This window comes from Physeter macrocephalus, chromosome 12 (assembly GCF_002837175.3).
Source record: "Physeter macrocephalus isolate SW-GA chromosome 12, ASM283717v5, whole genome shotgun sequence".
Classification (NCBI taxonomy): domain Eukaryota; kingdom Metazoa; phylum Chordata; class Mammalia; order Artiodactyla; family Physeteridae; genus Physeter; species Physeter macrocephalus.
In genome coordinates this window covers 50,394,125-50,421,345 of record NC_041225.1, presented here as the reverse complement: position 1 = coordinate 50,421,345, position 27,221 = coordinate 50,394,125, and the positions used below count along the sequence as shown (strand labels likewise).

The 27,221-nt window shown below is 36.0% G+C and overlaps 1 protein-coding gene across 6 annotated transcripts in view; it reads right to left on the bottom strand.

Moving 5' to 3' along the window:
* BIRC6 (baculoviral IAP repeat containing 6) overlaps positions 1-27,221 on the bottom strand; it is a 249,625-nt gene that overhangs the window by 34,090 nt on the left and 188,314 nt on the right. For 5 of the 6 annotated variants that reach the window (XM_055089099.1, XM_055089101.1, XM_055089102.1 and 2 more), the window contains 3 exons: positions 16,157-16,367; positions 1,098-1,243; positions 324-434 (listed from right to left, as the gene is read on the bottom strand). In XM_055089099.1, the coding sequence (XP_054945074.1) occupies positions 324-434; positions 1,098-1,243; positions 16,157-16,367 (468 nt within the window). Of the gene's footprint in view, positions 1-323; positions 435-1,097; positions 1,244-3,915; positions 4,089-16,156; positions 16,368-27,221 lie in introns of those variants that run through there. The other variant, XR_008618874.1, reaches the window with a different exon arrangement.

Below are 27,221 nucleotides of genomic sequence, written 5' to 3'. Positions count from 1 at the left end.
ATATACAGACATGGAGAAATAAAGAAAGAAAACCACTTTCTGCCTGTTTGTTAGACATTTGGCTTTGTTTTTTTCCTGGTTTCTACTGAATCATGATTTCCAAACGTAACTATAAACACAGATATAAATTCAGAGATAGAAAGATGATAAAAATTTTTGCATGTGTGTATATATAAACATACATACACATACACAGAGTATATGAATAATTCATGGTAAAAGCAAGTTTGAAATTCTTTAATTTTACTAGAACACATTTCAATAGCACTATTAAAAAATGTAAAATGAGAGCTGAAGAAATAAAAAGTACAATTTCAACTTACCAAACTGTAATTTCTTCATGACAGCCACATATTTTTCTTCAAGTGATTTCAATACTGATAAAGGTTTGGGTTTCATAGCCACCTTCTTTGAATATTCACCTAGTTTTTTTTCTGTTATTTAATATTTCAAGATAAATAACATAAGTATACACTTTCGAAGAGTAAAACAAAAAAACTATTAACTTCTAGAGTTCAGATTTTGAATTCCGAAAAATTACCAAACTTCGTAATTATTTTCCTATTGTACCATTTTAAAATTAAAAGATTTCTTTCTATTTCATAAAAATAACTAATAGGGCTAAGAGTCTTAACAACTTTAAAGCTTAAATTCTTAAAATGCTAATTAGATTTCATCCATTCAGGCAAAAAGAGCAGAAATGAAGCAATAGATGATGAAGAATCATTTATTTCTTCCATTGCTAATATGTGAAAATGCCAATTTTAACTGAATTCTTACACACTATTAATGTACTGTTTTCTATCTAATACAATTGCATTTTTCAATTTCATAACTTTCAGTGGGTAGAAAAGAGAAATTTATAATGCATGCTGTCAGCCTACTAACAGTCTTAGAAATCATACACAGTAGAGATAAATATTTTAAAATTAGAGACTATACATAATTAGCTTGAAAACCTGACATAGAGCAGAATCTTTAAGTAAATAACTTGCTGGAAAACCATTAACATAGAGGGAAGAGAAGGCGGTTTTCAGTAGGTAAATGAAACATCTTTGTATCAAAAGAAAAGGAGCATAAAGAGAATAGTGCTGTACCTTGATTTGCTTGCCGCAAACTGGTAGTGGCTGCATAAACAATCTCAGCAGTCCTCTGAATGTCTGGCACCAAAAGAGTAAGTCCTTCTGGCTCTTGATCAGATGCATCTGGTTTTACTCCTGTTTTAACATTTTCCCTTTTAGATCTGAAAAGGTTTTTTTAATATGGAAAGAAATGCAAGGAAAATTAAGATTTTAGTTTTGAAAAATAAATACTTCCATAAATCAGTAACAGTGGTTAAAAATCAACAAGATAGTCTGCATTTCATTTGACATACACATGATATATACCAGGAGTAGTTTAAATTAGATTCATTTTGAAGCCATAGGATAATGCCTAGCATAATAACCAAAGTTTCGGGTAGGCTGTCTCTTCATATACAAAAACAGACAAGAGTTAAACACTGTAGAAATGTCATACTGTAAAAAGACCCCAATACCTGGTATGTCCTTCGATCCACACCTTTAAAAACATACTTACAGTAACTATGTATCTAGAAGTAGGGAAATCACTTCTATATCTAAAAGTAAAAGATCCTCTGCCTTCTAAGATTTGGGAATCAAAGATCCATAGGTGGATTTTCAGTTTAATACTATTTGTATTTCACTTAGAGTATATTAATTTCCAAGGGGGGAAAAAAGAAAAATTCCAGAATAAAGTGCAGGTTCACTACTAGGTAACTTAATATAATGTGCTTCACTGAATCTTTATTTAAACACTAAGTTTTAGGGCATAATCATTTTAAAGATATTCTTCTGTATTCCCTATTCAGGGTCTAATATAGACTCAAATTAAATTTTCTAGGTGAATGCAGTAGCATTTTATTAACAAGTTTCACTAAAAACAGCAACTAAATATCAATTTCCTTTTTTCTATTTCAACTCTCAGCATGTTTTATTCAGGTCATCATTAAACTACTGCTTAGATACTAAAAATCTACATCTTTGTTAATTCATTAAATAGATAATTTAAAACAAACTGAAATCACATATAAATAAAAGTGTTTAAAATGTTTATGCTAAGGTATGATCTAAACTACACATCATTCATTTTTCTAGTTTGTACAGCTACTAACAAAAGGACATGGCTATTATATTAAAACAACACTTCACAAAGTGGGCATGGAGCCTTAGAGAACTATAAAGAGACTAACAGAAGATAGAAGAGTCCTTAACAAAATAATATCATGCAATCTATGTCCAAATAAACTGTTCTTTATCGCAAAGACAAAAATCTGCTCAGAAGCAATTCAGTGCTTAACTTTAGGTAGATAATAAGAGGTAAATTAAGAAGAGCCACTCAGATGGATAACAAGGGTAAACGGATTTAGTGTTATGCGTGCGTCTTGAATTGGCTCCCGCACTGTGTGAAAATCTAGCATCCACAGATATTTTTATACCACCTCATACACCAGCTCACCTGGCAAGAGGATTTAACTTAAGAACCACAATGTGTCACTGGGTTACTGCTTTTTCTCCTACCCTCTCTTATCTTCCCTGATGTATATGTAGGAGTCACAGAGAACACATGGCCAACTCTCATTTGCTACTAAGGAACCACTTGGTAGATGTTATGCTGTGTATCATATTAGTCATCAACCTCTGTGTGTGAACATGTATACGAACATATATGTTTGCATATGTAAGTACGGAGAATATAGTAAATGAATGTTTTAAGACTGAAATAGACATTTTACTGCTAGAATCAAATAACATACTGCATCTTTTACAGCTATGAAGTTAAGTTGAGACTAGAGTTTAATAGTGAGTCTGACAATTTTTTAAATAAAGATATGATTCTGGTAGACAAGCTCAAACAGATTCTCAAATTCTGCATTTACCAATGGCTGTTCACAAACTTTGTGAAACACTGAGAGTCAAGAAAAAACACTTAAGTTGATTGACAGTACCCCCTCTGAATTTATAAAGACTCTCTCTCTCCCCAATTGTAAATGATTCTCTTCCTGGGGCTTAAAAAAATTCTTAATTAGAAGGGCCACTGAACAATAGGAAAACAACAGTAAGTAGTTTGAGAAAACAGAAGAGTTATGGTTATAGCTATGATAAAATAAAGATGGTTTCCTAAATCTATCATTAGTCAGTTGATCCATTATATTCTCAATAACGATGTCACTTAAAGAAACATATCTTGCCAAGCAGAGAAGGAAGATTACAGGAGTGAAGCTCATTTTTCCAGAATTAGGATATTTTCTCCTTGAAGAAACAAGAACCTCTGGCATGGAGAGTAAACTGCCTCATGCAATTTAGAGCAAGTTACCCTCAGAAAACTACTGACTCTAAATTTCAAGCCCTATTCATGAATACCAATTTCCTAACTCCAGTTTTTAAAAGATGATTAGTAGGAGAAATCTCTATTATTAAAATACTGCAAATAGTTAGGATAAAAATTTTTATGTTATTTTTGACCACAAAATTTTAAAAATGTTTAAGAATAGTGCAAAAAAATCAGAAATGTTAAAAACAGCATTTTTTACACCAAATGCGTATAAGAAATAATCATATACATCTTGAAGATAATGGCTGAATCATAAAGCAGACATAATTAGACCTTTACAGCAGGTTCTAACGAGAATTTTTTATGTGGATAGTCTTTTTGAAAAAACATACAGCAGAAAAAGGAATAATCTTCAAAAGGTAAAAGTACTTCAAATATATGAAGAACACACACTAGCTGCCTAATGATGACTACAACTAGTCATTGTCTGACATTAAACTACAGACAGCAGTCTCTTTTCTATAAAAGCTGCAGGTTACTGTCAACCCATATGTAGGCCCAGCTCATGAAAAAAGGCCATACCTTAGCTCACATCCTGAAGTCTGTGTGAAAAGCTATTTGAGTTCAAGGCACCTAGCTGGAAGTAGGTCTTTGAGACTGACAATGGATCCAACATGGTAAAAGCAATCAGCGACGGCCGCTACCATGGTATCCGCTGCTTTGTGCATACGTTGAATCTGGTTGTGATCACTGCCCTGAAGAAATACGAGGAATCAACTGAAGTTTCTACTATTGCACAGAATTATCTGCAAACATTTTCCACTATGCTGTGAATTGCAACTACACAGCTAATAAATTAAGCAAATTTTGGCTCTGTGACATATAATCTAAACTAGGATGTGAGCAGAATGGGCAAATCTTTCTTGTGAAAACAAAAAGAAAAAAGAAACCCATAACTCAACATTCAGTTATATTGAACTGCTTCTTCTAATTCTACCACCCACATTAAGTTGGATATTTGTATGACTACAAGATATCAGAATTATGTTCTCTTATAATCTATAAACTAAAAACAGCTTAATACAACTATTTTCTTGGTCGGACATTAGGAAAGACCACTTCAATCCCCTGCACTCCCAATTCTAAAGTCAAAACTATCAAACTGTTGAAATAAACATTTAAAAAGCAGAGCCACATTGAAGAAGTAATCAGGACACCATGTGCTGAAATGTCCAGATTCAGAAGTATTAAGAATTAGTGTCTTAGAGGCAGATTCTAAAACTACAAGAGAATGAAACTTCTATATTTACCTATAAAACAATGCACCATATCATACTCCACAGTTCTAAAGCTCTTTGCCAGGAATTATAGTTTAAAAAAAATTAAAAGTAAAAGCAGAAAGATTTTTTAAAATATTACTGTGGAGAATTATTTGCTTCTAATGTCTATAGAAAACATGAAAATAATTTTTGAAATGCACCACTAAATGGGATAAGACCTTTGTAAGATGAATGTTTTCCATGTTTATTTTAAAGCTTAGTTTTAAACTCTAGATTCCCTTTTGTTTTTACTTAAATTCTTTCCAAATGGAAGTACTGGTTTTAGTTTTCAATATGATGTAAATGAAAGTAGAAAATAAAATCTTCTTTGTCTTAAATGAAGCATAAATGAGCAATAGGAGAGAAGGGAATATTCAAAACAGAGGTATGAGAAGCCTTTGAAAATAAAACCTTGATTTTTAGATTAGATAAAAATATAATAGTTTTCCAGTCAGATTAAACATCACAGGACAAATACGGTACTGTGTGCTGCTGTGGAATGGAGTTGCCACAAGTAATATGCTTCACCAGGGGACAATCCAACTGAGGCTAAGAAGAGATATTAAAATAAATGTTGGCACTGCTGTCTCCACCACCAAGTAAAAAAGGTTGACGAACCACTGAACTTGTTCAAGGTCATCACAAAAAGAAACTTAAAAAATATATATATATGGTTGCAACAAGTGCTTCTTGTCTAAGAAATCAGGCCTTTTTCACTTTGTAGGTTTGAGAGACAGAGGAAAAAGAAAAGATAGGAAATGTTTTTCCAATGAAAACAAATGTAGGAGGACTGGAACTGAAATTCTTTCTCAACTGAAGCCCTAAAGGAACTAACTTAAAGGAGTTTAAACAAGAGAGTTTGATAGAAAATATGCCGTTTAAGAAGTAAATCCACTAATCTTATTGCTTAGCTGGATAAAAAGGAATTGGGTATTTCTACAAGATAATTCAGTTATTTTAAAAACTGATGAACTTTGCACCGGTAGACACTTTGGGATAGCTAAGGGAAAGGGCAATCAAGGATGCTTACTTTAATAATGCTATTAAAGAGAAGTTCAATGTTGAGAACACCTTACACTCAACAGAGTCATTTGTGTCACGTCCTTATTAGCAATTAAGATTATTTGATTGGTGGCAAGTGCCTTTTTCAAATTTTTGGTGAAGCTATCAAATACTAAATATACAAAATATGATTATTTGTCTACTGGAGTCAAGATCAAGGACAAACTATTTGCCTTTGCTCCGACTCCAAGGAGGCTACGAAGTGCCACACTTACTCAAATGTGAAACCAAACTACTATGGCTGTACTTTGACTTCATTTTGAGATAACACAGGTTGAAATGGCCAGCAGAAGATGAATTTCACCAAGAATGGTACTTAAAATCTGAAGGGCTCACATTTTCACACTGTGATTATTTTGTGGGCAACAAAATGAATTTTCACACTAGATAATTATATTTCAAGTGGAAACAATACATATATAAAGGTTTAAAGTATTACGTTACCGATGCCACAAATCCCTTTATTAATGGAGGTGACAGAGTTGCTTTCAAGTTCTTTCTTTTTTAAGAATATAAAATAAAATGCTGATCAACAACTGGTCATAAATAGGCAGGAGTTGCTTTTGCTATTTGTTATTTAAATATTGAGTTTTGCAAATAAACTCTTTAATTTCTTCTTGACAAGGGAGTTAAAGATATTACAAATACAGGACATACTAAGATAGTAACAAAATTCAGGAGATGGAAAACAATAGGGTGTTTGGGGGGGGTGGGAAGAGGCTTCTCCAGCAACATAGAGAAAATAATTGTATCTCCAACACACCACCCTAGTCTATGCAAGTAGACACCAAATCAGCTTGAAAAGACAGTAAAGGAAAAATACATACATCAATAACTAATAAATTTTCAGAGAAAATGTTTTTATTAATTCTTTTGAGCAAAAAAAAAAATTCAAATGGGTAAAGCTGACTTAATCTTCATTTAAGTGATAATTACATGAAGTTGCTACCAGCTCACGTTCTACAGACCATAAAACACAGTTTACCTTACTTAGTGTACCTTAGTGATCTAGTAATTATTACTGAGGCACAAATCAAATGGCTATGCATATCTAATGAAATATGCTGCCTTTTAACATCTTATCATAGTGCTAACAAAAATTCTTCAGGGGAATGAAAAAAGATAAGCGAAAGAAAAATCAGAAAAATTCTGTAGAATCTGCATTCTTATATATACTTTTTTAATTATCAAAAGCAAAATTTTCAATTAAAAAATTTTACTTCATTGTCAACATTAAAAATTTTTTTATTTAATGTATCCTAAATTTCCAAAGCCAAATCAGAAATAAGTTCACACTTCGATTTCTAATTATTCACTGATGCATAAATCCAATTGTTCTTTGGAAGTTAAGTTCAATTTAGTAAATAAATATACTTGATTGGGACATTAGGAAATTTGAGGTCTTATCATAGCTCTCTGCCACTAAGCATCAGACACCTTGGAACAAATCACAGTATTTATGGACCTTGTTTTCCTCATTTATAAAAAGGGGGATATGAACTATCTGAACTCTTAAGAGCGGCCCTTATAGTTCTAAAAACCTGTACATATTATGGGACAGGTTACTTATCATGAAGTGCCCAGAAAGATTTACAAACTAAATCTTACTTAGCAAGAGACTTCAAATTCAGCAATTAAGATTGCTTGAGATTTTGTCAGAAGTAAGATAGTGGAAACTATCTTGAAACATAAAGCTCATCTAATGCAATCTGACAAGGAATAAATAATCATTTTATATGTTATGCTACTGAGGTAGAAGTATTAAGTCAATTTATAATTTTAATGAGTTTATGTTTGTTAATCACTTAAATAATAGAATAAGCTGTACTTTGGTACTTGATCTAAGTGTTTTTCAGGAATCAGCTAAAGCTGAAGTCTAGCCATTACACAAGCATGACACCTTAGTGATCAATGAACAATTTTGGTAAAAGGTAGCAATGGGGTATAACAATAGAAGTATCTGGACTACAGGTCAATCAACTTGTCTTTTTTTTTTTTTTTAAATTATTTATTTGGCTGTGCTGGGTCTTAGTTGCGGCATGAGGGATCTTTGTTGCGGCATGCAGGATCTTTAGTCGCTGCATGTGTGATTTAGCTCCCTGTCCAGGGATTGAACCCAGGCTCCCGGCCTTGGGAGCATGGAGTCCTACCCACTGGACCACGAGGGAAGTCCCTCTTTCTTCATAAATGTTGTTTTTGATAATGAACACTACAGGCATCAGGAAAATGGGGAGCTAAATCCCAGATTTATTACCTATTAGTAAGTTTTTAAATGTTAAACTCTAAGTAATAGTTTCATTCTTTGTTGAACAAGAATATTTTCTTGTCTACCACACAGAGCAGAAAAAACTAGTAATACACATCTAAGAACTTCTGAAACTCTATATCCTACACAAAAGTTAGGTTATAATATTATTCCTTGTATTCTTTACACAACTATATGCTACTATATATTTATTATAACTTTATCCACAATTCAAAGCAGTTTGGCTTATTCTTCAGAAACAAGAAGGGAAATCAATAAAAACATAGAGGCTGGAACATAAATATTATACTAATCAAAATTATTTCAAACTGACAGAACAAAAGGAATTCAGGAAATACTTTTTTCTTTTATCTGCCTAAGTCATTAATCTGACAGTTAGGAAAATTCATTTTTACCAGATTTTGATCTCTCATAACTGGCATAAAATTAAGTGGTAGTGACCTTGGACTTATGTGCAGTAAACATCTAATCACAGGCCGTCTTTGGCATGTGTCTAACAAACACTGCTTACACCTTTATACATCCTTTACCTCCTACTTTTGTATCATGCTGTCATTCTCACATGTGCTCCCCATCACCCCCCACCCCGGCCACTCTTTTGGCCCCTAGGGAACTATTTCTTCCATTGCTTGTAGATATAAAAATTAAAAGTATTAAACACAAAAATCATCGAATTATAAAACTAAAGAAAAAAACAGAAATTAAGGCTTTTTGGATAAAATAAATGAAAAACTGGTTTTTTTCTGCATTAGGCAAGAAAGAAAAGTGTCAATATTGCTATACTGAGGGCACCTGAAAAACGGAACATTTATGGTAATAAAGTTTTCAAAAACTATGCAAGGGAGTGAATTCTACTTATCCTTTATAGACAAATGTTAAACTTTTTGTTCTTCATGTCTATTATAGCAATAGACAGGCAAAAGAATTTTATTGTTTTGGAAGTCCTTTGATCTGTTTATTGCAGTGATTATTAAGGTGGCTTCTGAATAATTTCTCTGAAATAAAGTAAATAAGCTACTCAATATTAATGAGGCAAACGAAGTTAAATAGAACCAATATTTAAATCAACCATTTCCTATTTTTGTTCAAATTATTATAAAAAATTTCAACTGAACAAGAAAAAAGTACAAAATTTCCATATGATAGCATCATGAAATGTTCCAATTTTGTTTAAATTTTAAGTGATAGATGATGTTAGAAAATGGCCTAAGTATAGGTACATTTAAGGTATGTTTTCAAAATGGTATAAAACCAGTGTACAAAACATGTTATTATATACTTAGAAAAAAATTAATTTCTGAAAAAGTCCTCATAATTAATTATCTAAATGTCTGTTTGAGACAAAAGTTGGAAAGTGCTGAATGTAAAAATTCTATTTTATTTTATTTATTTTTTAATTTTTTTTTGCGGTACGCGGGCCTCTCACTGTTGTGGTCTCTCCCGTTGCGGAGCACAGGCTCCGGATGCGCAGGCTCAGCGGCCATGGCTCACGGGCACATGTGGGATCCTCCCGGACCGGGGCACGAACCCGAGTCCCCTGCATCGGCAGGTGGACTCTCAACCACTGTGCCACCAGGGAAGCCCTAAAAATTCTCTATTTTGAAGCAATACACTTTTGCCTAGTCTTCAGTTAGGAATGTTATCCTTGATTTATCTTAATATAAATGTTTACTAATAATCAGCCAACAGCAATATTAATCAGTATATTTATGTTAACCATTAGATTCAAATTAACTCTAAGCAGTTATTGCAAATTGTGAATCTTGAGAGGACTTATTTGGAGAGGTGGTAGACAGTAAAATATAGAATCATGAGTAAAAGAATATTAAAGTATCATCATCTTTAGGAAGTTCTTAATGCAATTTGTACAGTAAATATTTAACAACTTTTTAAAGACAGACTAAATCACAATAAATCACTCCTAGGTGCCACCTTGCCATGTCAACAGGTTAATCTTGCCAGGAAAGATGAACATAATAAACTAGAAGTATATACATTTATTCCTTGAATAGTGCTCTGGTTTACACTAATACCAACCCCATCAGAATACTGTAATTATCTGTCACCAAACTAATCCTCATCCATAGGAGAGTGAGGATGAGAATCAAAATACCACTCTAAATTGTAGCCACATTAAAACAAAAGCAAGGCTAGTTGGGCTTCTGCTAACTTTCGTTTCTCCCAATTAAGCACAGATAAAAGGGGGAAAGAGAGTAAGACAGTCAATGGACATACATCATCCCATTTCTTCTCCTTTTTAATTTTGTTAGTTTATATTTGCAAAATGCCATTACTTTTAGAGGACTTGAAGATATATCCTATTAATAAAGTTTCTCAAAGCGTGAGAAAACATTAAGTGATAATTAGACATGGTATTAGTTAACTGAATCGAAGAGTGAGAAAACTAGTCTCTTTACAAAGAAAAGAAAGGTCTCAGTAAGCCTTTGGTAATTTCTTAGCATTGTTACATCTTCCTTCTTAAAACACAAAACAGGTCTGGAGTCAGACACTAAACTTTTTTTTTTTTTAAGATTTATTAATTTATTATTTATTTATTTATTTTTGGCTGCATCAGGTCTCAATTGCAGCACATGAGATCTTTGTTGAGGCACGCAGGATCTTTCATGGCGGCACTTGGGCGCTTCGTTGTGGTGCGTGGGCTTCTCTCTAGTTGTGGCGTGTGGGTTTTCTCTTCTCTATTTGTGGCGCACAGGCTCCAGGACACATGGGCTCTGTAGTTGTGGCGCATGGGTTCCAGAGTACTTGGGCTCTGTGGTTTGCAGCACGTGGGCTCTCTAGTTGAGGTGCATGAGCTCAGTAGTTGTGGCACACAGGCCCAGTTGCCTGCAGCATGTGGGATGTTAGCTCTGACCAGGGATCAAACCCACGTCCCCTGCCTTGTAAGGTGGATTCTTTTTTTTTTTGCAGTACGCGGGCCTCTCACTGTTGTGGCCTCTCCCGTTGTGAAGCACAGTCTCCGGACGCGCAGGCTCAGCGGCCATGGCTCATGGGCCTAGCTGCTCCGCGGCATGTGGGATCTTCCCGGACTGGGGCACGAACCCGTGTCCCCTGCATCAGCAGGCGGACTCTCAACCACTGCGCTACCAGGGAAGCCCATAAGGTGGATTCTTTACCACTGGACCACCAGGGAAGTCCCAGACACTAATTTTTAAAGTTTAGTTTATTCATTTTTAGACTTATCTTCTATTTATGGCAAATGATACTGGTCCTTCTGATATGTTAGTAATGTGAAGTTTCCTCTTTAAGATGAATTCTAAAATAATATAGACAAAAGGCTCCAGAAAAATTAAATCTAAAGCCTACTTACTGTCATTAAGTTTTCCACATATACAACTTTAGCTGGATGACAGCTTTAAGGAAATAGAAAAATTGTATGAACATGAACGTAGTCTCACCCTGTCATTCCTGAACCTTAATATAAAAGATTTTAGATTCTCTGCTAATGATTCTGAGCCTCTGTCAAGCCAACAGATGACTGTTTTCTGTCTTCAGTAAAATAACCTAGTAGGATTAGTACCGGAGAACTTCTGTGTAGGATTAGACTTCAGATTCTGGTATGTTAACAAAGGAAACCATGCTCCGAAAACCATTTATTCGATAGCACTTACACTTTATTGAAGGAGATCCCCAGGGATAAATCTGCAGTCACTGATACGAACACATAGGCAGAATAATGTAATTAATAAGTAATTTAAAGCCTGAGTTATATTATTTCTTTTTTAAAGTCAAACACCTGAAACATAGACAGGATTTCTACCTAGGAACTAACTTTCTATTAAGTCCATAATTTTAGAGCAAGAATGCTAATAGACTCAAATTCTCAGTCCCCAGAATGGCAGGATGGGAGAGGACACAAACAGCTCAACTGTCAAGATAGAAAGGATGAAATCTCTTCCATGGCAATTTAGTCTTGTTCTAACTCCCACCCTAACCATTCAGCTACACTGCAAGACAATCTTTTTTATAATGCAGATCTGATTAGATCTCTGCTGAAATCCCTTCAATGGCTCCTCACATTTAAGAGTAGGTAACTATGAAGTTCTTCAAGCCCCTGCTTTCCTCTCTAGCCTCATTTCCCACCCCTATCTCCCACCCGAAGGACACCCAGGCACACCAAACTTCTTCTTTTTTTTTTTTTTTTTTTTTGCGGTACGCGGGCCTCCCACTGTCGTGGCCCCTTCCCGCCGCTGAGCACAGGCTCCGGACGCGCAGGCCCAGCGGCCATGGCTCACGGGCCCAGCCGCTCCGCGGCACGAACCCGCGTCCCCTGCATCGGCAGGCGGGCTCCCAACCACTGCGCCACCAGGGAAACCCACCAAACTTCTTTATTCTCTACATTTCCCTGAATACGTGATGCTTTCTTTCACTCCTAACATTCTTCACACAGCCTGGTATACCAGGCCCCTGCTCCTCTTTATTTAGCCAATTCTTATGTATTCTTTGGGCTTCCAAATCTGGGTTGATCCTCCAGTAATGTTTTAAACTTCCAATATGCCATGTACTGTGTTATTGAAACTGCCTAGTTATTGTTTCCCCCATTATCTGTCAGTCCCTTAGAAAAAGACCTAATTTTCTTGTTATGCTCTCATGAACATTCAATAAACATCTGTTAAATGAACAAATCAGTAATGCTCTTGTGACCAGGCCAGATCTCACCTATCTGAATATAAGCGCAAGTTTCTAAAACACAAATTAGATAAAAGCAAAGTAAATCATCTGCCTTTTCAGCTTCTTAATGATATTTTCCTATTTCCTCTTATAGAAGGTTTCAGGCTTGGAGGGGAGAGTCAGCTAACCTATATCATCTCTATCATTCTTTGAATTTTGAGATCAAAATTAGTTGGGTTTAAGCATTGTCCTCAAGATAGGATACTTTTAATTAGATTATTCCAACCAGTAAAAGTAAATTTCCTCTTTAGATTTGGGCAAAACATTTTAATTTCTTTCATCCAAAAAAGATAAAAATTGTATGTATAACATATACAGAAAAAATAATATCAATGTAAATCATTATATGTAAACACAATTATCATCCAGAGACCTGCAAATTACATAGAGAATCTATCTTTTTTTCTTTATCTAAAATGACCAAATTGTGCTATGTTAAATTTTCATTTTGAGGGAAAAAACTGCATGCCTTTCGTGTATGCCTGGCTTTTAGAAAGAAAGAAAAAAAAAGAGTAACAAATGAGAAATAACGAGAAGAAAACAAGGCAATACAATAATATACATAAACATAATTAGTAAACTAGTACTTGCTTTCTTGCTTTAAAAAAAAAAGAAAAACCTATACTAAATAGATGTACTCTATCTACCCTTACCTTTATTCCCCCCTGAGCCCCCAGGTGCAGATGTGGCCAGGACTTCCCAGGGAATCACCCACAGGCAACGCATCCCCCCCACCCGCCTTATTTCTTACTGAGAGAAAAAGAGACAAAAATAATGCAAAAATGTTCTGAGCTGGGGTATACCTACACATTATTTTTAAAGTCATAACTCCAAACCCTGATGAAGCACTAAAACACATCCTAAAAGTGATATGTAAACAGAACGTAATTTGCCTTGACCATCGTCTTCTCAGAGTATCCTGGGTTTTGTTTTTGTTTTTAAATACAGTGGGGATCAGGTAGGCAGGTAGAGGGGAGGGGGGAGGGAGAAGCTTTGCATCTTGAAACAGTGTTAAAAATAAATTTAGACCAACTTCTGTGGGTATAAACTTTATAGGAAATTGGACTATACTGTTCTCTTTATTAGAGTTCTATTCTGATGAAAATATGAAAAGAAATACATTTAAGTTTTGACAGGCTGGAAAAGAGTAGATTTTCCTCTCTTTCTGTGAAGTGGAAAGTGAATTCTCAAGGTGCCAAACCTTGATAGGAAATTAGGGACGTTATAACATGTACGTCTTTGCTGGCTTCTTTTTATAACAGAGGCTGTATTCTACACATATATAAAAAAATAACAGATATCATGAGGAATCTTGACGAAGAGGCACATTCAAACCCTAATACAAAACTCTAGTGTTTCTTCATCAGTAAAATAGCTTTAAAAAATAGTTAACTGCACAGGGTCACTGTAAAGATAAAATAAAAAATGAAATGATCTCTGTGAACAGTCATTATAATCTTTATGTGCATTTTTTTTTAAATTTTAAAAAATTAACTAATTTATTTATTTTTGGCTGCATTGGGTCTTCATTGCTGCGTGCGGGTTTTCTCTAGTTGCGGCGAGTGGGGGCTACTCTTCGTTGCGGTGCGCGGGCTTCTCATTGTGGTGGCTTCTCTTGTTGCGGAGCACGGGCTCTAGGTGTGTGGGCTTCAGCAGTTGTGGCTCACGGGCTCTAGAGCGCAGGCTAACTAGTTGTGGCGCACGGGCTTAGCTGCTCCGCGGCATGTGGGATCTTCCTGGACCAGGGCACGAACCTGCGTCCCGTGCATTAGCAGGTGGACTCCCAACCACTACGCCACCAGGGAAGCCGCCTACATGCATGTTTTGCTGGTACAGAATTTAAAAGTTTGAAGTGTTTTTTTTCTTGGTGAAAGATTTTAAAGAATTTTTTTTTCCAGGTAACCAAGTAGAAAAATAAAGAGCTCCTGTTAACTGAAACTCAGTTATCCTCTATCTGCAATTAAATATTTGTAGTGAATCATTAATACATTTCATGCAGAAGTTTAATTTTTAAGAAATTATACTGCATGTTATGTGAACAGGATATACATTAAGAAAAGCAGCAAAAAAAGGCACTCTGGGTGTACAAATTCCATTCACTTAGCTCAGTTAGAAAATCAGATCTTTAGTCTGATAATACCACACTATTTTTGTATAATTATGTTAGCTGCCTAGGTTACCAGTTAGAAAGATTTTTGCCATAATGAAGGATGGGACCAAAGATAATATTATTTTCTTCTCTACAACATAAAAAAGTCTCACACTATCAAAGAAAATATACCTTTACATTTTCCCTCCCTGGTAAAAGAGTATGAACCTACAGCTTTTTATATCGCTACCAACTGGCTCTTCTTTAATCTCTTCTCTAATTCATGATTCTTACTGCCTGGCAGTGAGCCACTAGTTTTTAAAGTGAAAATGACAGTACAATAAAGCTAAAAGAGTCAGAATAATCTGAGAAGTTGATTTCTTCTGAAAAATGAAAGCTGACAAAAACTATTCCTCCAATGACCAATTCTTTGCCATCATTTGATGTATACTGAGTTTCTCAAATTTTAGGCTACTAAAAAAATAAGTGAGAACAGGTAGGACAAATATATTGCAAAGATGGTAAAGAAGATTAACTGATTCAAAAGACCACTAACAAAGAAATAAGCTTCCTCTAGCCTAATTCTGAATGTTTATGCAAACATCAGAATTTATGCCATCTTTAAGTAAAACTGACAACCATTAAACAGATTCTGCTAAGAGAATGAAAAAGGTTACCAGGAAAAGGTTTTTAAAAAAGTTTTTGATAAGAGGACTCATCATCTGATTTCTAGCAAGGTATAAACTTAACCAAAGATTCATTTAAAAATTCAATTTTCCACGAAGATAAAATACTAACTTTACTATAACTTCAACAAATAAATACCGAATCCTCTACCTTCTAAAAAACATTATAGCATGAATTATAACATATGTACCAAAATGAAACTAGTAGTTCATAAAGCCAACAGTTCTAATTCTATGAATCTACTCTGCAGAGATTTCTGCAAGTCCCAAAAGATGTATGTCACAGGTTATTAAAAATTAGAAATAACCCAAATGTCCACTAATAGATGGTTAAGTAAAATACAGCATCTATATACAATGCATAATCAGAAATATTAAGAACAGTATCAGCAATATGTATTTACTGAGAGTGAAGGTGTCTTTCACCTCAATATCGAGTAAAACTAGCATCTATCTGTATAATAGGTACAATGTGATAGCATTTAAGAAAAACTCTATGTATAGCTATAAGATCGCATAGGGCGATGTCTGATAAGCCACTGTTAAATGTTTCTGAGTGTAGGATTTGGTGGATACTTTTTCTTTGTAGTTTTATGTACTGCTTGTGCATATGTGTGTTTAATTAGCATATATCATTTTTTAAAAACCAACAAAGCTATTTTAAAAAAGATTGTAAAAGCCAAGGTCAAAAGAAATGAACAAAGTATAGTACCTTAAACGGTTGGTGTAGGTATCAACACAGGTCTTCATTTTGGCTAATAATGTACCAACAGAAGTTTGACACTCTGACTGTTCTTCTTCCTCTTCACCATTCTCTGCAGAAAGAGGCAACAATAGGGGCACCATGCACGTACAAGAAGCAATGGCCCGGAGCAATTCTAGCAGAGCTCGATAGAGTGGCACATGTCTTGCCATGTCGAGAACTGTAAGAAGAGGGGGAAAGCATAAAATGAGCACATGTGCAATATAAAAGTAAGTCCACTGCAATGTAGCTTCTACTTGGATCTTAAGATTAATTGCTTGGTTGGTAAGTGGACTAAAGTAGATGTTCATGAAGCACCAATGTGCAGAGTATAAGAGGCACTTTTAGGGAACAAAAAAAATGAAAATGGCACAGAGTTGGGGAGACAGCAAGAAATGTAATTAATTATTTAGTTATATCACACATAAAAATGATTAAATAGTCCAGATAATACATTATGGCAGCAAATACATTTACTTATTTACTTTTTAAAAATATTTATTTATTTATTATTTATTTTTGGCTGCATTGGGTCTTTGTGGCTGCATGCGGCTTTCCCTAGTTGCGGCGAGCGGGGGCTACTCTTCGTTGCGGTGCGCGGGCTTCTCATTGCGGTGGCTTCTCTTGTCGCGGAGCACGGGCTCTAGGTGCGTGGGCTTCAGCAGTTGTGGCTCACGGGCTCAGTAGTTGTGGCTCACGGGCTCTAGAGCACAGGCTAAGTAGTTGTGGCGCACGGGCTTAGCTGCTCCGCGGCATGTGGGATCTTCCCGGACCAGGGCTCGAACCCGTGTCCCCTGCATTTGGTAGGTGGATTCTTAACCACTGCGCCACCAAGGAAGCCCAATGCATTTATTAATATAACGTGGAAATAGTATATTTTTTAAACAATTGAAAGGAAGCCACTGTATCTTAGGTAAAATAGAATGATACGACCAGCTTATCAGAAGTATAATTCAACAAATCAACTTGTTAGGAAAGAAAAAAAGTTGAAAATGCCAGCTTTTAGTTATTAGCTATAAATCAAATGAATTCTTTTCTTAAAACTACATGCATCTAACAGTGGATTCCATACTCTAAGAACATGTATTGCTTCTATAGCTTTTATAAGTTGTTTTGTTAGGTTTTGTGGCTTTCTCCCAAGTGTAATTTACTTTTGGGAATCATGTGAGATAAGGACCTAACAACTTTTTTCCAATACCAGTTACTGAATAAAGTTATTCCATAAATGTTTATTATTTATTATGTTAGTTATTCCCAATTATTTACTGAAAACCCACAGGTGGACAGGCTGGGAATACAGCAGTGAAGAAAACAACCAAAAATTCTGGCCTTCAGGTAGCTTACCCTCAAGGTAGAGAACAAGTGAGTAAAAATTTTTTCAGACACTACTAAGTACCCTGAACACTAAACAGAAGATTGAAACGGGAGAAGAACTGGGGAGTACCTGCTGGAGGAAGAAACTGTCTCACTGCCCACAGAGCTATACTGGGATTGGAGTATGGGGGTGGGTGTTGAGGTATCACCTAGGAATTCTGGACTTTGTTTGGCAAGTGATTTAAAGGGATAAAGGCCTTAATAAAATCAGTTCTGATGATGTAAAGACAAAGAGTGAGCCTGTTCAGAGTTATGGATGAGTAGGCCCTTGTTTCACACCTTCCAATAATGATACAGAGGACAGGGGTAAAAAAGTATGACTGCCCATTCTTTCCTCGCTTATTTGAAATTTTACTCTCCATCTTTATCATATATAAAATTTGTATACATACTTGGTTATGTTTAAAGCTTCTTTTCCAACTTATTATCTAATGTTACTACTTTTATACTATAACATAGTACACTATAGTTTCAGGAAATCCAGGTTAAAATCCAAAGTTACTAATCAATAGGCATAAAACACAACATTAATATTTGCGAGGATATGGAAAAGCTAGACTTACATAAAGAGGTGGACATGCAAAATGATAACCAATTTGGCATTATTTTACATGCCCATATTCTATGACTTAGCAATATCACGTCTTACTATAAACCTATAAACAAGGATGATCAATATAATACTGTTTTTAATAGTGAGAGTTGGAAGCACCAAGGGGTAATGAAAGGATAAATATACAATAGCATGTCCAAATGATTCTGTTCTATGTAGCATTTAAAAAGAATAACATTAGATCTATCTCCTATATCTATATTTGAGTGAATTAGGTAGCAAAAAATACATGAAGATGACATTTATGGAAACACAGACTCAAATATTTTTTTCATGGCTGAGCAACCATGTAGGAATACTCGAGAAAAAAATGAATTTCTAAATATTAATTTTATACACATAAGTAACATCTCAAACCAATTACTCTGACAAATAGTAAAACATTCTTGATAAGGCTATATTCTCTTTTGACCATTTCTCTCCTTCTCCACGTGTATCACTTTGGAATACATATATCTAATCTTTCTATATGATGACAGTTCTGTACGTGTATTATTCTTTGGAGAAAGCACTGTGTGTATGAGAAACTAAGGTTTAGTAAGTTGCAAGAGCAGCTAAATAGGAGGCAGCAAGACCAACATTGACACCTAGGTATATCTAACCCTAGAGCTTCATTATACCATGATGCTTCCTGAGTTGTCCAATATGGTAGCTACTGGTCACATATGACTATTTAAATTTAATTAAAATGTAAAAAAATTAAAAGTTCTGTTCAATTGTACTAGTCACATTGCAAGTGATCAATAGCTACACAAGTCCAAACTGGACAGCAGAGACATAGGACATTTCCATCATATCAAAAAGTCTCTTGTATAGTGTCATCATCAAGAGCCAAATTCCTAATATTGTTTATATACGCAAACCACAAGAACTATGCAGGTATGGGCTCTATCCAAAGAGATGGGTCTTTTTCTAGGGGTTATAGGTGTCACAGAGCCACCACAACTATGCTTAAAGGAAACAATCTCTAGACTATATGCAAAATAGCATGAATATGTTGTCTCAGGTTTATTTCAAAACGAGGGATACATAGATGTACTGGATATACTTGCACAGATATAGAATACTGAGACTATTAACCATAAACTAGTAATGGTAGTTTCATGTAGAAAAGGACTAGGCTTTGGTAGGGCAATGTTAGGGTAAATTACTTTTCATTATATACCTTTTTGAACTGTTTTGCAATGGTTTACCAGAGTATATGGCATGCAGTAAATATTGTATTGACAATATAGTTTAGTAATTACTAGATCACAGTAACTTGATAACACATAGATGATTTAAAGAACTTAAGATACAAGCACATGCACAAAAGGAATTAAGCTATGATCTTTTTTTTTAAATAAATGTATTTTAGTTATTTTATTTTGGGCTGCGTTGGGTCTTCGTTGCTGCGCGCAGGCTTTCTCTAGTTGCAGCGAGCGGGGGCCACTCTTCTTTGCGGTGCGCGGGCCTCGTACTGCGGTGGCTTCTCTTGTTGCGGAGCACGGGCTCTAGGCCCGCCAGCTTCAGTAGCTGTGGCCCGCAGGCTCTAGAGCGCAGGCTCAGTAGTTGTGGCGCACGGGCTCAGTTGCTCCGTGGCATGTGGGATCTTCCCAGACCAGGGCTCGAACCCATGTCCCCTGCATTGGCAGGCGGATTCTTAAGCACAGCACCACCAGGGAAGCCCCAAGCTATGATCTTATCCCAGTTAGAGAAAGCAACAAACAATATTAATTAATCCTAAAAATCAATCTGACCTCTATAAAAAAGAAAAATACTTAGTATTTTGATAGTGTGTTCATTAAGAGGCAGAAGATTATTTCCCAATGTTATTAAATAATGTATAGTTATAATCCTTTGCTCAGAATCTGCTGTTGCTCCTTACATTCTTTTGAATGGAGTTCTATGAATGTAATCTATGCTCCATATTACAATATTACCTCCAAATAATCCACACTTCACTGTTCTGTAACATTCTATTGCCAGAAAAATAAAGCCAACTATAAGAAAGCATGGTTTTTTATAATATAGTAAATAACATATATTCTTACATTAGAAAAGCAGTAATATAAATTACCTGCTAAATCACATCATGTTAAGTAATTCTAAACATTAAAGTTACAGAGGGTTATTATGTATACACAAAAACTGTCTTAGGGGTTTAATAACAGACACTTTGCCGGGATAACAATCAATGCAATTGAAATTGAGGCAATACTGTGTTCTTATTATAAGACAATAACCTTGGAGAATTAAATCTAAAATGTTCTGAGACAGAAATAAACTATTTGATCCAAAGAATATAAGAAATAATTTGACATAGGAAAGAACTTGCATGAAGAACCTGCTCAAGACTGTATAATCAGTGAAGTGGAGCGAGCAGGAGGCACACACAGGTCATCCAGTTCTGAAGTCCAGACACTTAACTACTAAAATATAATGGCACTCAATAGTCACAATTTCAGAAAAAAACACTAACATGATTTACCAACAGAGAGGGAAAAAAAGTGTTTTAGGCATGGGAAAAAATTTAATATGGCCTGAAATTCCTCCTAACAGGTTACTTAAAGCACACTAAAAAGTGCTAGTTGCCTTTAAGCTTTAATCTATATAATTCATAATCTTAAAATAAATATTTTCAACATACCTTACAGCACAGTCTCAAATTTAGCTTTCTACTACAACATTCAAATGGTAAAATAAAAAATTTACCTCTTAATATAATTTAATTCTCTAGAATCTTTAAGTGGCACTTGTTATTAAAAAAAATCAAAACTCTAAGTGATCCAAGCAAAATCACAAAATCATTTCCAGATGAATTATTTATAACTTTCAAAATCAATTTACTGAGGCATAACTTACAATCAATAAAATGCACTAACTTTAAGTACATATTCAATGATATCTGACAAAATACACTCCGGTGTAATTACTGCCAAAATGAAGATACAGAATATTTTTATCATCCCAAACACCTCTTATGCCCCTTTGTAGTAAATCATCCTCCTCTGGCCAGCTTCAGGCAACCACTCCTATGCTGTCACGGTAGAAAGCAGATAAGCAACAGAGAAAACCAACAATGCCAAATCAGTTCTTTTTTTTTTCTTTTTAAACATTAAAAAAAAACCCACTTACTTATTGACTGATTGATTGATTGCCACACGGTGCGAATTGTGGGATTTTAGTTTCCTGACCAGGGACTGAACCCAAGCCCTCGGCAGTGAAAGCGCAGAGTCCTAACCACTGGACCGCCAGGGAATTCCCCCAAATTGGTTCTTTAAAAATAAATAGCAAATCTCAATAGCCCCGTCAGTTAACAAAAAATTGAATTCTTACTTAAAATCCTTTTCATTAAAAAGCTCCATATGGCTTCACAGGTAAATTTTATCAAACACTTAAAAAACACATACTTTTTTTTTTTTGGCCACACCACATGACTTGCGGGATTTTTGCTCCATGACCAGGGATTGACACCCCCCTCACGCCCCCACCCCGGGCTGTGAAAGCGCCTAGTCCTAACCACTGGACCGCCAGGGAATTCCCTAAAAAACACATACTATTAATTGTATGTGATACACTTCAGAAAACAGAGGAAGTGGTAACAACTCATTTTATGAGGACAAAATTACCCAGATACCAAAATGAGACAAAGACATTACCAATAAAAAAAAAGAAAGAAAAGAAAAAAGAAACTACAGATGAGTATCCCTCATGAACACAGAAACAAAAAAGTATAATAAATCACAACCAAGTGGCTTTTATTCCAGGAATGCAAAGTTGACTTTACATTTGAAAAATCAATGTAATTCACCAAATTAACAGACAAAATAAGAAAAGCCATATGATCATCTTACCAGATCTAAACAAAGCATTTAACGAAATTCAAAATTCAGTGATGATAAAACTCTAGCCAAACCAGAAATAGAAGAAAACTGCCTCAAGCTGATAAAGGGAATCTAAAAAAAACCCCTACATCAACCACCATATTTAATGGTGAAAAGACTGAACACCTTTACCCCAAACTGACAACTTCTGCAAGATCTAGACAGTACAATAAGAAAAAAAAAAAAAGTTTTAAAGAAACAAACAAAACTCATATAAATTGGAAAGAAGAAATAAAAGTGTCTTTAATGTTCATGGCATGATTATCTCTCTATACAGAAATCGTAAGGAATGTAGCACAACTACTGAGTTTCACAAGGCAGTAGGATATCAGGTGAACAAATAAAAATCAACTGTATTCTTATATACTAGTAACAAGAAAATAAAATTTAAAAAACAGTATAATTTACAATAGCATAAAAAATGAAATTGGGATAAATTTGACAATTTCAAAAGTATAAAAACACTGCTGAGGCTCATTAAAGGAAATTTAAACAACTAGATATACAATGCTCATAGAAGACCCAATATTAATAAGTTAATTCTCTCCAAATTCATGTACAGATTGAATGCAATTCCAATCAAATTTCCAATGGGCTTTTAGTTGGGGAGTAGAAACTGACAAGATGACTCATATATATGGAAATGCAATGGACCTAGAGAGTCAAAATAATTACAGCTGAATTTTACTTGCCATAAGATTACAAATTCTGCAATTAATGCATCTCAAGGGTTAAGTAAACTTTATAGTATTAACTGGTCAAATGCTTGACTTTTTTGAAACTACCTAGGAGGACAAAGGAACAAGAAACAAACAAATTTACAATGATACTTTGACTAATAAAATCTCTGAGAGTGGAAATCCTCTAGGTAAAAACAAAACAAAACTACTTCGCAAATCATGCAAAGCCTAATTGTTTAGCTGAATACCTATGACTGACAAAAATACTTCCATGTAGAATTTCTATACATTCCAGCCCACATAAAAGTTACAAGGGCTTGGGTATATAATCGCTGATGTCCCAACACCAGCCTTTCACTCTTCTCTCCATTTCTGGTAGAAATAGCTAATCTGTGTAAGTTCCAAATATTTTCATACTCTCATCTTCTATTACCAATCTGTTCATACTTCTAGCTATACATGCTAGATATAATGTTACTGATTACTATTTCTGGATGGTGGTCCATGAGGTAATTTATGTTAACATTTATTTTTACTTTCTCCTTTGTGCTTTTAGGCATTGCTTAATACTTATGGCCTGCATAAAACAATGTCTTAAATTTGCTTTAAAATAACCTATTATGTGTATATATGTATGTGTTTGGAAAAAATGGGTTAGTGAGCATGTAAATGAAAAGCATGGCCATATGTTTATCTGATGAAGCTGGTGACGGAACTCAAAGGGGTTCATTATGCTACATTCACTAGTTTTACATATTTTGAACTTTTACATAATAAAAAATGTTATTAAATTGTCATGGTCATTAAAGACAAAGTTGGAGGAATGTTACAAATTGAAGAAGGTGGAAAAGGTTACTAAATGATCCTAGATTAAATTCTGGACAAAAAGCAATTTTTTTCTTTGCTATAGAGGACATAATTGGGACAACAGATGAAATATGAATGGTATCTGTGGACTGGATGATTAGATAGGTGTATTCTATCAATGCTTTTTTTCTGATTTTGGTTACTGTTATGTGGTTATGTAGTAGACTGCCTTTGTGTTGTTGTTTTTTTTTTTTTTTTTGAGGTACGCGGGCCTCTCACTGTTGTGGCCTCTCCCTTTGCGGAGCACAGGCTCCGGACGCGCAGGCTCAGCGGCCATGGCTCACGGCCCAGCTGCTCCGCGGCACGTGGGATCCTCCCAGACCCGGGCACGAACCCGTGACCCCTGCATCGGCAGGCGGTCTCTCAACCACTGCGCCACCAGGGAAGCCCTGCCTTTGTGTTTTAGGAAATAAACAGTGAAATACTTAGGGGTAATAGAGCTATCATATCTGCAACATATGTCTCACAATTGGTGCAGAAAAAATGTGTGTAGGTATAAAATTTATATATGCTTACATGTATAGACAGACAAAAGAAAGGAAGGAAGTTGCTATCAAACTCCTAGAAAGGCATGGGGTGCGGGGGGACTTCCCTGGTAAGACTCTGTGCTCCCAATGCAAGGAGCCCGTGTTCAATCCCTGGTCAGGGAACTAGATCCCACATGCATGCTGCAACAAAGAGCCCTCATGCTGCAATTAAAGATCCTGCATGCCAAAATGAAGACCCCACGTGCAACAACTAAGACCTGGTACAGACAAAATAAATAATTTTTTTTTTTTTTTTTTTGTGGTATGCGGACCTCCCTCTGCTGCGGCCTCTCCCGTTGCGGAGCACAGGCTCTGGACGCGCAGGCTCAGCGGCCATGGCCCACGGGCCCAGGTGCTCCGCGGCATGCGGGATCTTCCTGGACTGGGGCACGAACTCGTGTCCCCTGCATTGGCAGGTGGACTCTCAACCACTGCGCCACCAGGGAAGCCCCGAAAATAAATATTTTTTTAAAAAAGAAAGGTGTGGGGAAATAGCCACTCAACATTACTGGTATAATGTCTATGGAGCACAAGTTACAATCTGTCAAAACAACAAATTGGTATACCCTTTGAATCATCAATTCTAGTTAATTCTGAAAACTAATCCTACAGATAAAATTATCAAGATCACCAAAATTGGTCACTGCAACATTGTTTATAACGGCAAAATAATCCATTTATGTTCATTAGATGGAGCTGTTTTGATTACTAAATATCAATTATGCAGTCATAAAAATGAAGATGTGCTTTAAGCTGCATTGGAACAAATTCCAAAGTACCTAAGGTGGGAACAGGAGGAACAAGGAATAGAAATGGGGTTGTATGGGGAATTCCCGGGCGGTCCAGTGGTTAGGACATGGTGCTTTCACTGCCGGGGGCCCGGGTTCAATCTCTTGATTGGGGAACTAAGATCCTACAAGCCTCGTGGGTGTGGCAAAAAAAAAAAAAAGAAAGAAAGAAATGGGGTTGTATGGTATAGTGCCATTTGGGTAAATATAACATAACAACAACGTAAAAGGTAAGGAAAGAGAATATGTATTCATATTTACTTTTTTTTTTTTTTGCGGTACGCGGGCCTCTCACTGTTGCGGCCCTCTCCCGTTGCGGAGCACAGGCTCTGGACGCGCAGGCTCAGCGGCCATGGCTCACGGGCCCAGCCGCTCCGTGGTATGTGGGATCTTCCCGGACCGGGGCACGAACCCGTGTCCCCTGCATCGGCAGGCGGACTCTCAACCACTGTGCCACCAGGGAAGCCCTACTTGTTTTTTATATATACATATATATATATACACATACACACAGGATCTCTATTAAAAAATATAAGAAATTAGTACTATTGATTATTTCTAGGGAGCTAAATTGGTTGGCTAGAGGACAGGTGCAGGAAGACAACTATTTATTAGATACCATCTTAAAGCTTTTGAATTTTAAAACAAGTGAAGAATATAATATTTGGATAAAGAAAAACGTGTAATTTAATATTTAATAAAGCTGATTAATGTTACAAGGCACATGATATAGTACCTTTAGGTATGTGTTGAATTTTTACTTTCAAGGAATTAATGGATGCAAAATACCCCATTATAAGGATATAGAACAATTAATGGGAGGTTAAAAATTTTACTAGGCTTTTGAAACCTAATTTTTTTTCTCACCAGCATGACAGCATGAAGAGTTCAGTGAACCTGCTCCGCCATGAAACAGATACAAATTTTAAAAAAAAGCATCACCACTCAAGGCCCTAGAAATAGTCCAAAGAGCACACAACAAACTGAGAAAACATTCATTTAAGAAAATCTACTAAAACTCAGTAAGAAAAACAAGAACCGAAAGTATTTGAACCAAGATCCTATTCTCTTCCTGCTCTCAGCTCAGCCAAGAAAAAGCAAATTCACTACAGACTGGTAGAACCTGAGCTCCCTCTTCGCCTGGCTTGAGTTGCAAGATTACCTCCCCAGAAGGGGAAGATCTCAGCATTTCTCATCCTACCACCAGCTACTTGTTGCTGTGGCTAAGTTTCAGATAAGTAGAGCTAAGAGGCAGATGCTTCCTTTTGCCCAGACCCCACTTATGGGACAGGGGATCTGAATAGATAATTCTCCAAAAAAGATACACAAATGACCAGCAAACACATCATCACTAGTCATCAGGGAAATGCAAATCAAAACCACAATGAGATACCTGCCATCTCACATGTACTAAGATGGCTGTAATTTTAAAGTCAAGGAATAACTTATTACCATGTGAACCAGCACTTCCACTCCTAGGTATACACCCAAAGGAATTGAAAGGAGGAATGAAAACAGATATTTGTACACTCATGTTCACTGTTATTCACAATAGCCAAAAGGTATAAACAACTCAAATGTCTATCAAATGATGAATAAGCAAAATGCAGTAGATATCCATACAGTGAAATATTATCCAGTCATAAAAAGGAAATCAAGTACTGATACATGAAACAACATCAGTGGACCTTGACAACACTGTACTGAGATTAAAAATTTAAACAAAAGACTACATATTACAAGATCTGATTTATATGAAATGTTCACAGTGGGCAACTCTATACATAGAGAGACAGTAGATTAGTGGTTGCTTAAGGCTGGAGGGGTGGTAAGGAGAAAGAGGGATGATAGCTAAGGTGTATATGGTGGTTTTTTTTTTAATTAATTAATTAATTTATTTTGGCTGTGCCGGGTCTTCGTTACTGTGCACGGGCTTTCTCTAGTTGTGGCGAGCAGGGGCTACTCTTCGTTGAGGTGTGCGGCCTTCTTACTGTGGTGGCTTCTCTTGTTGCAGAGCACGGGCTCTAGTCGCGCGGGCTTCAGTAGTTGTGGCGCACGGGCTTAGTTGCTCCGCGGCACGTGGGATCTTCCCAGACCAGGGCTCGAACCCACGTTCCCTGCATTGGCAGTAACCACTGTGCCACCAGGGAAGCCCTGGTTTCATTTCGTTTCATTTCTTTTCTTTCCTTTCTTCCTCCCTCCCTCCCTCTCTTCCTTCCTCTCTCTCTCTTTGTTTATGGCTGCACTGGGTCTTCTTTGCTGTGCACGGGCTTTCTCTAGTTATGGCGAGCGGGGGCTACTCTTCGTTGCAGTGTGCGGC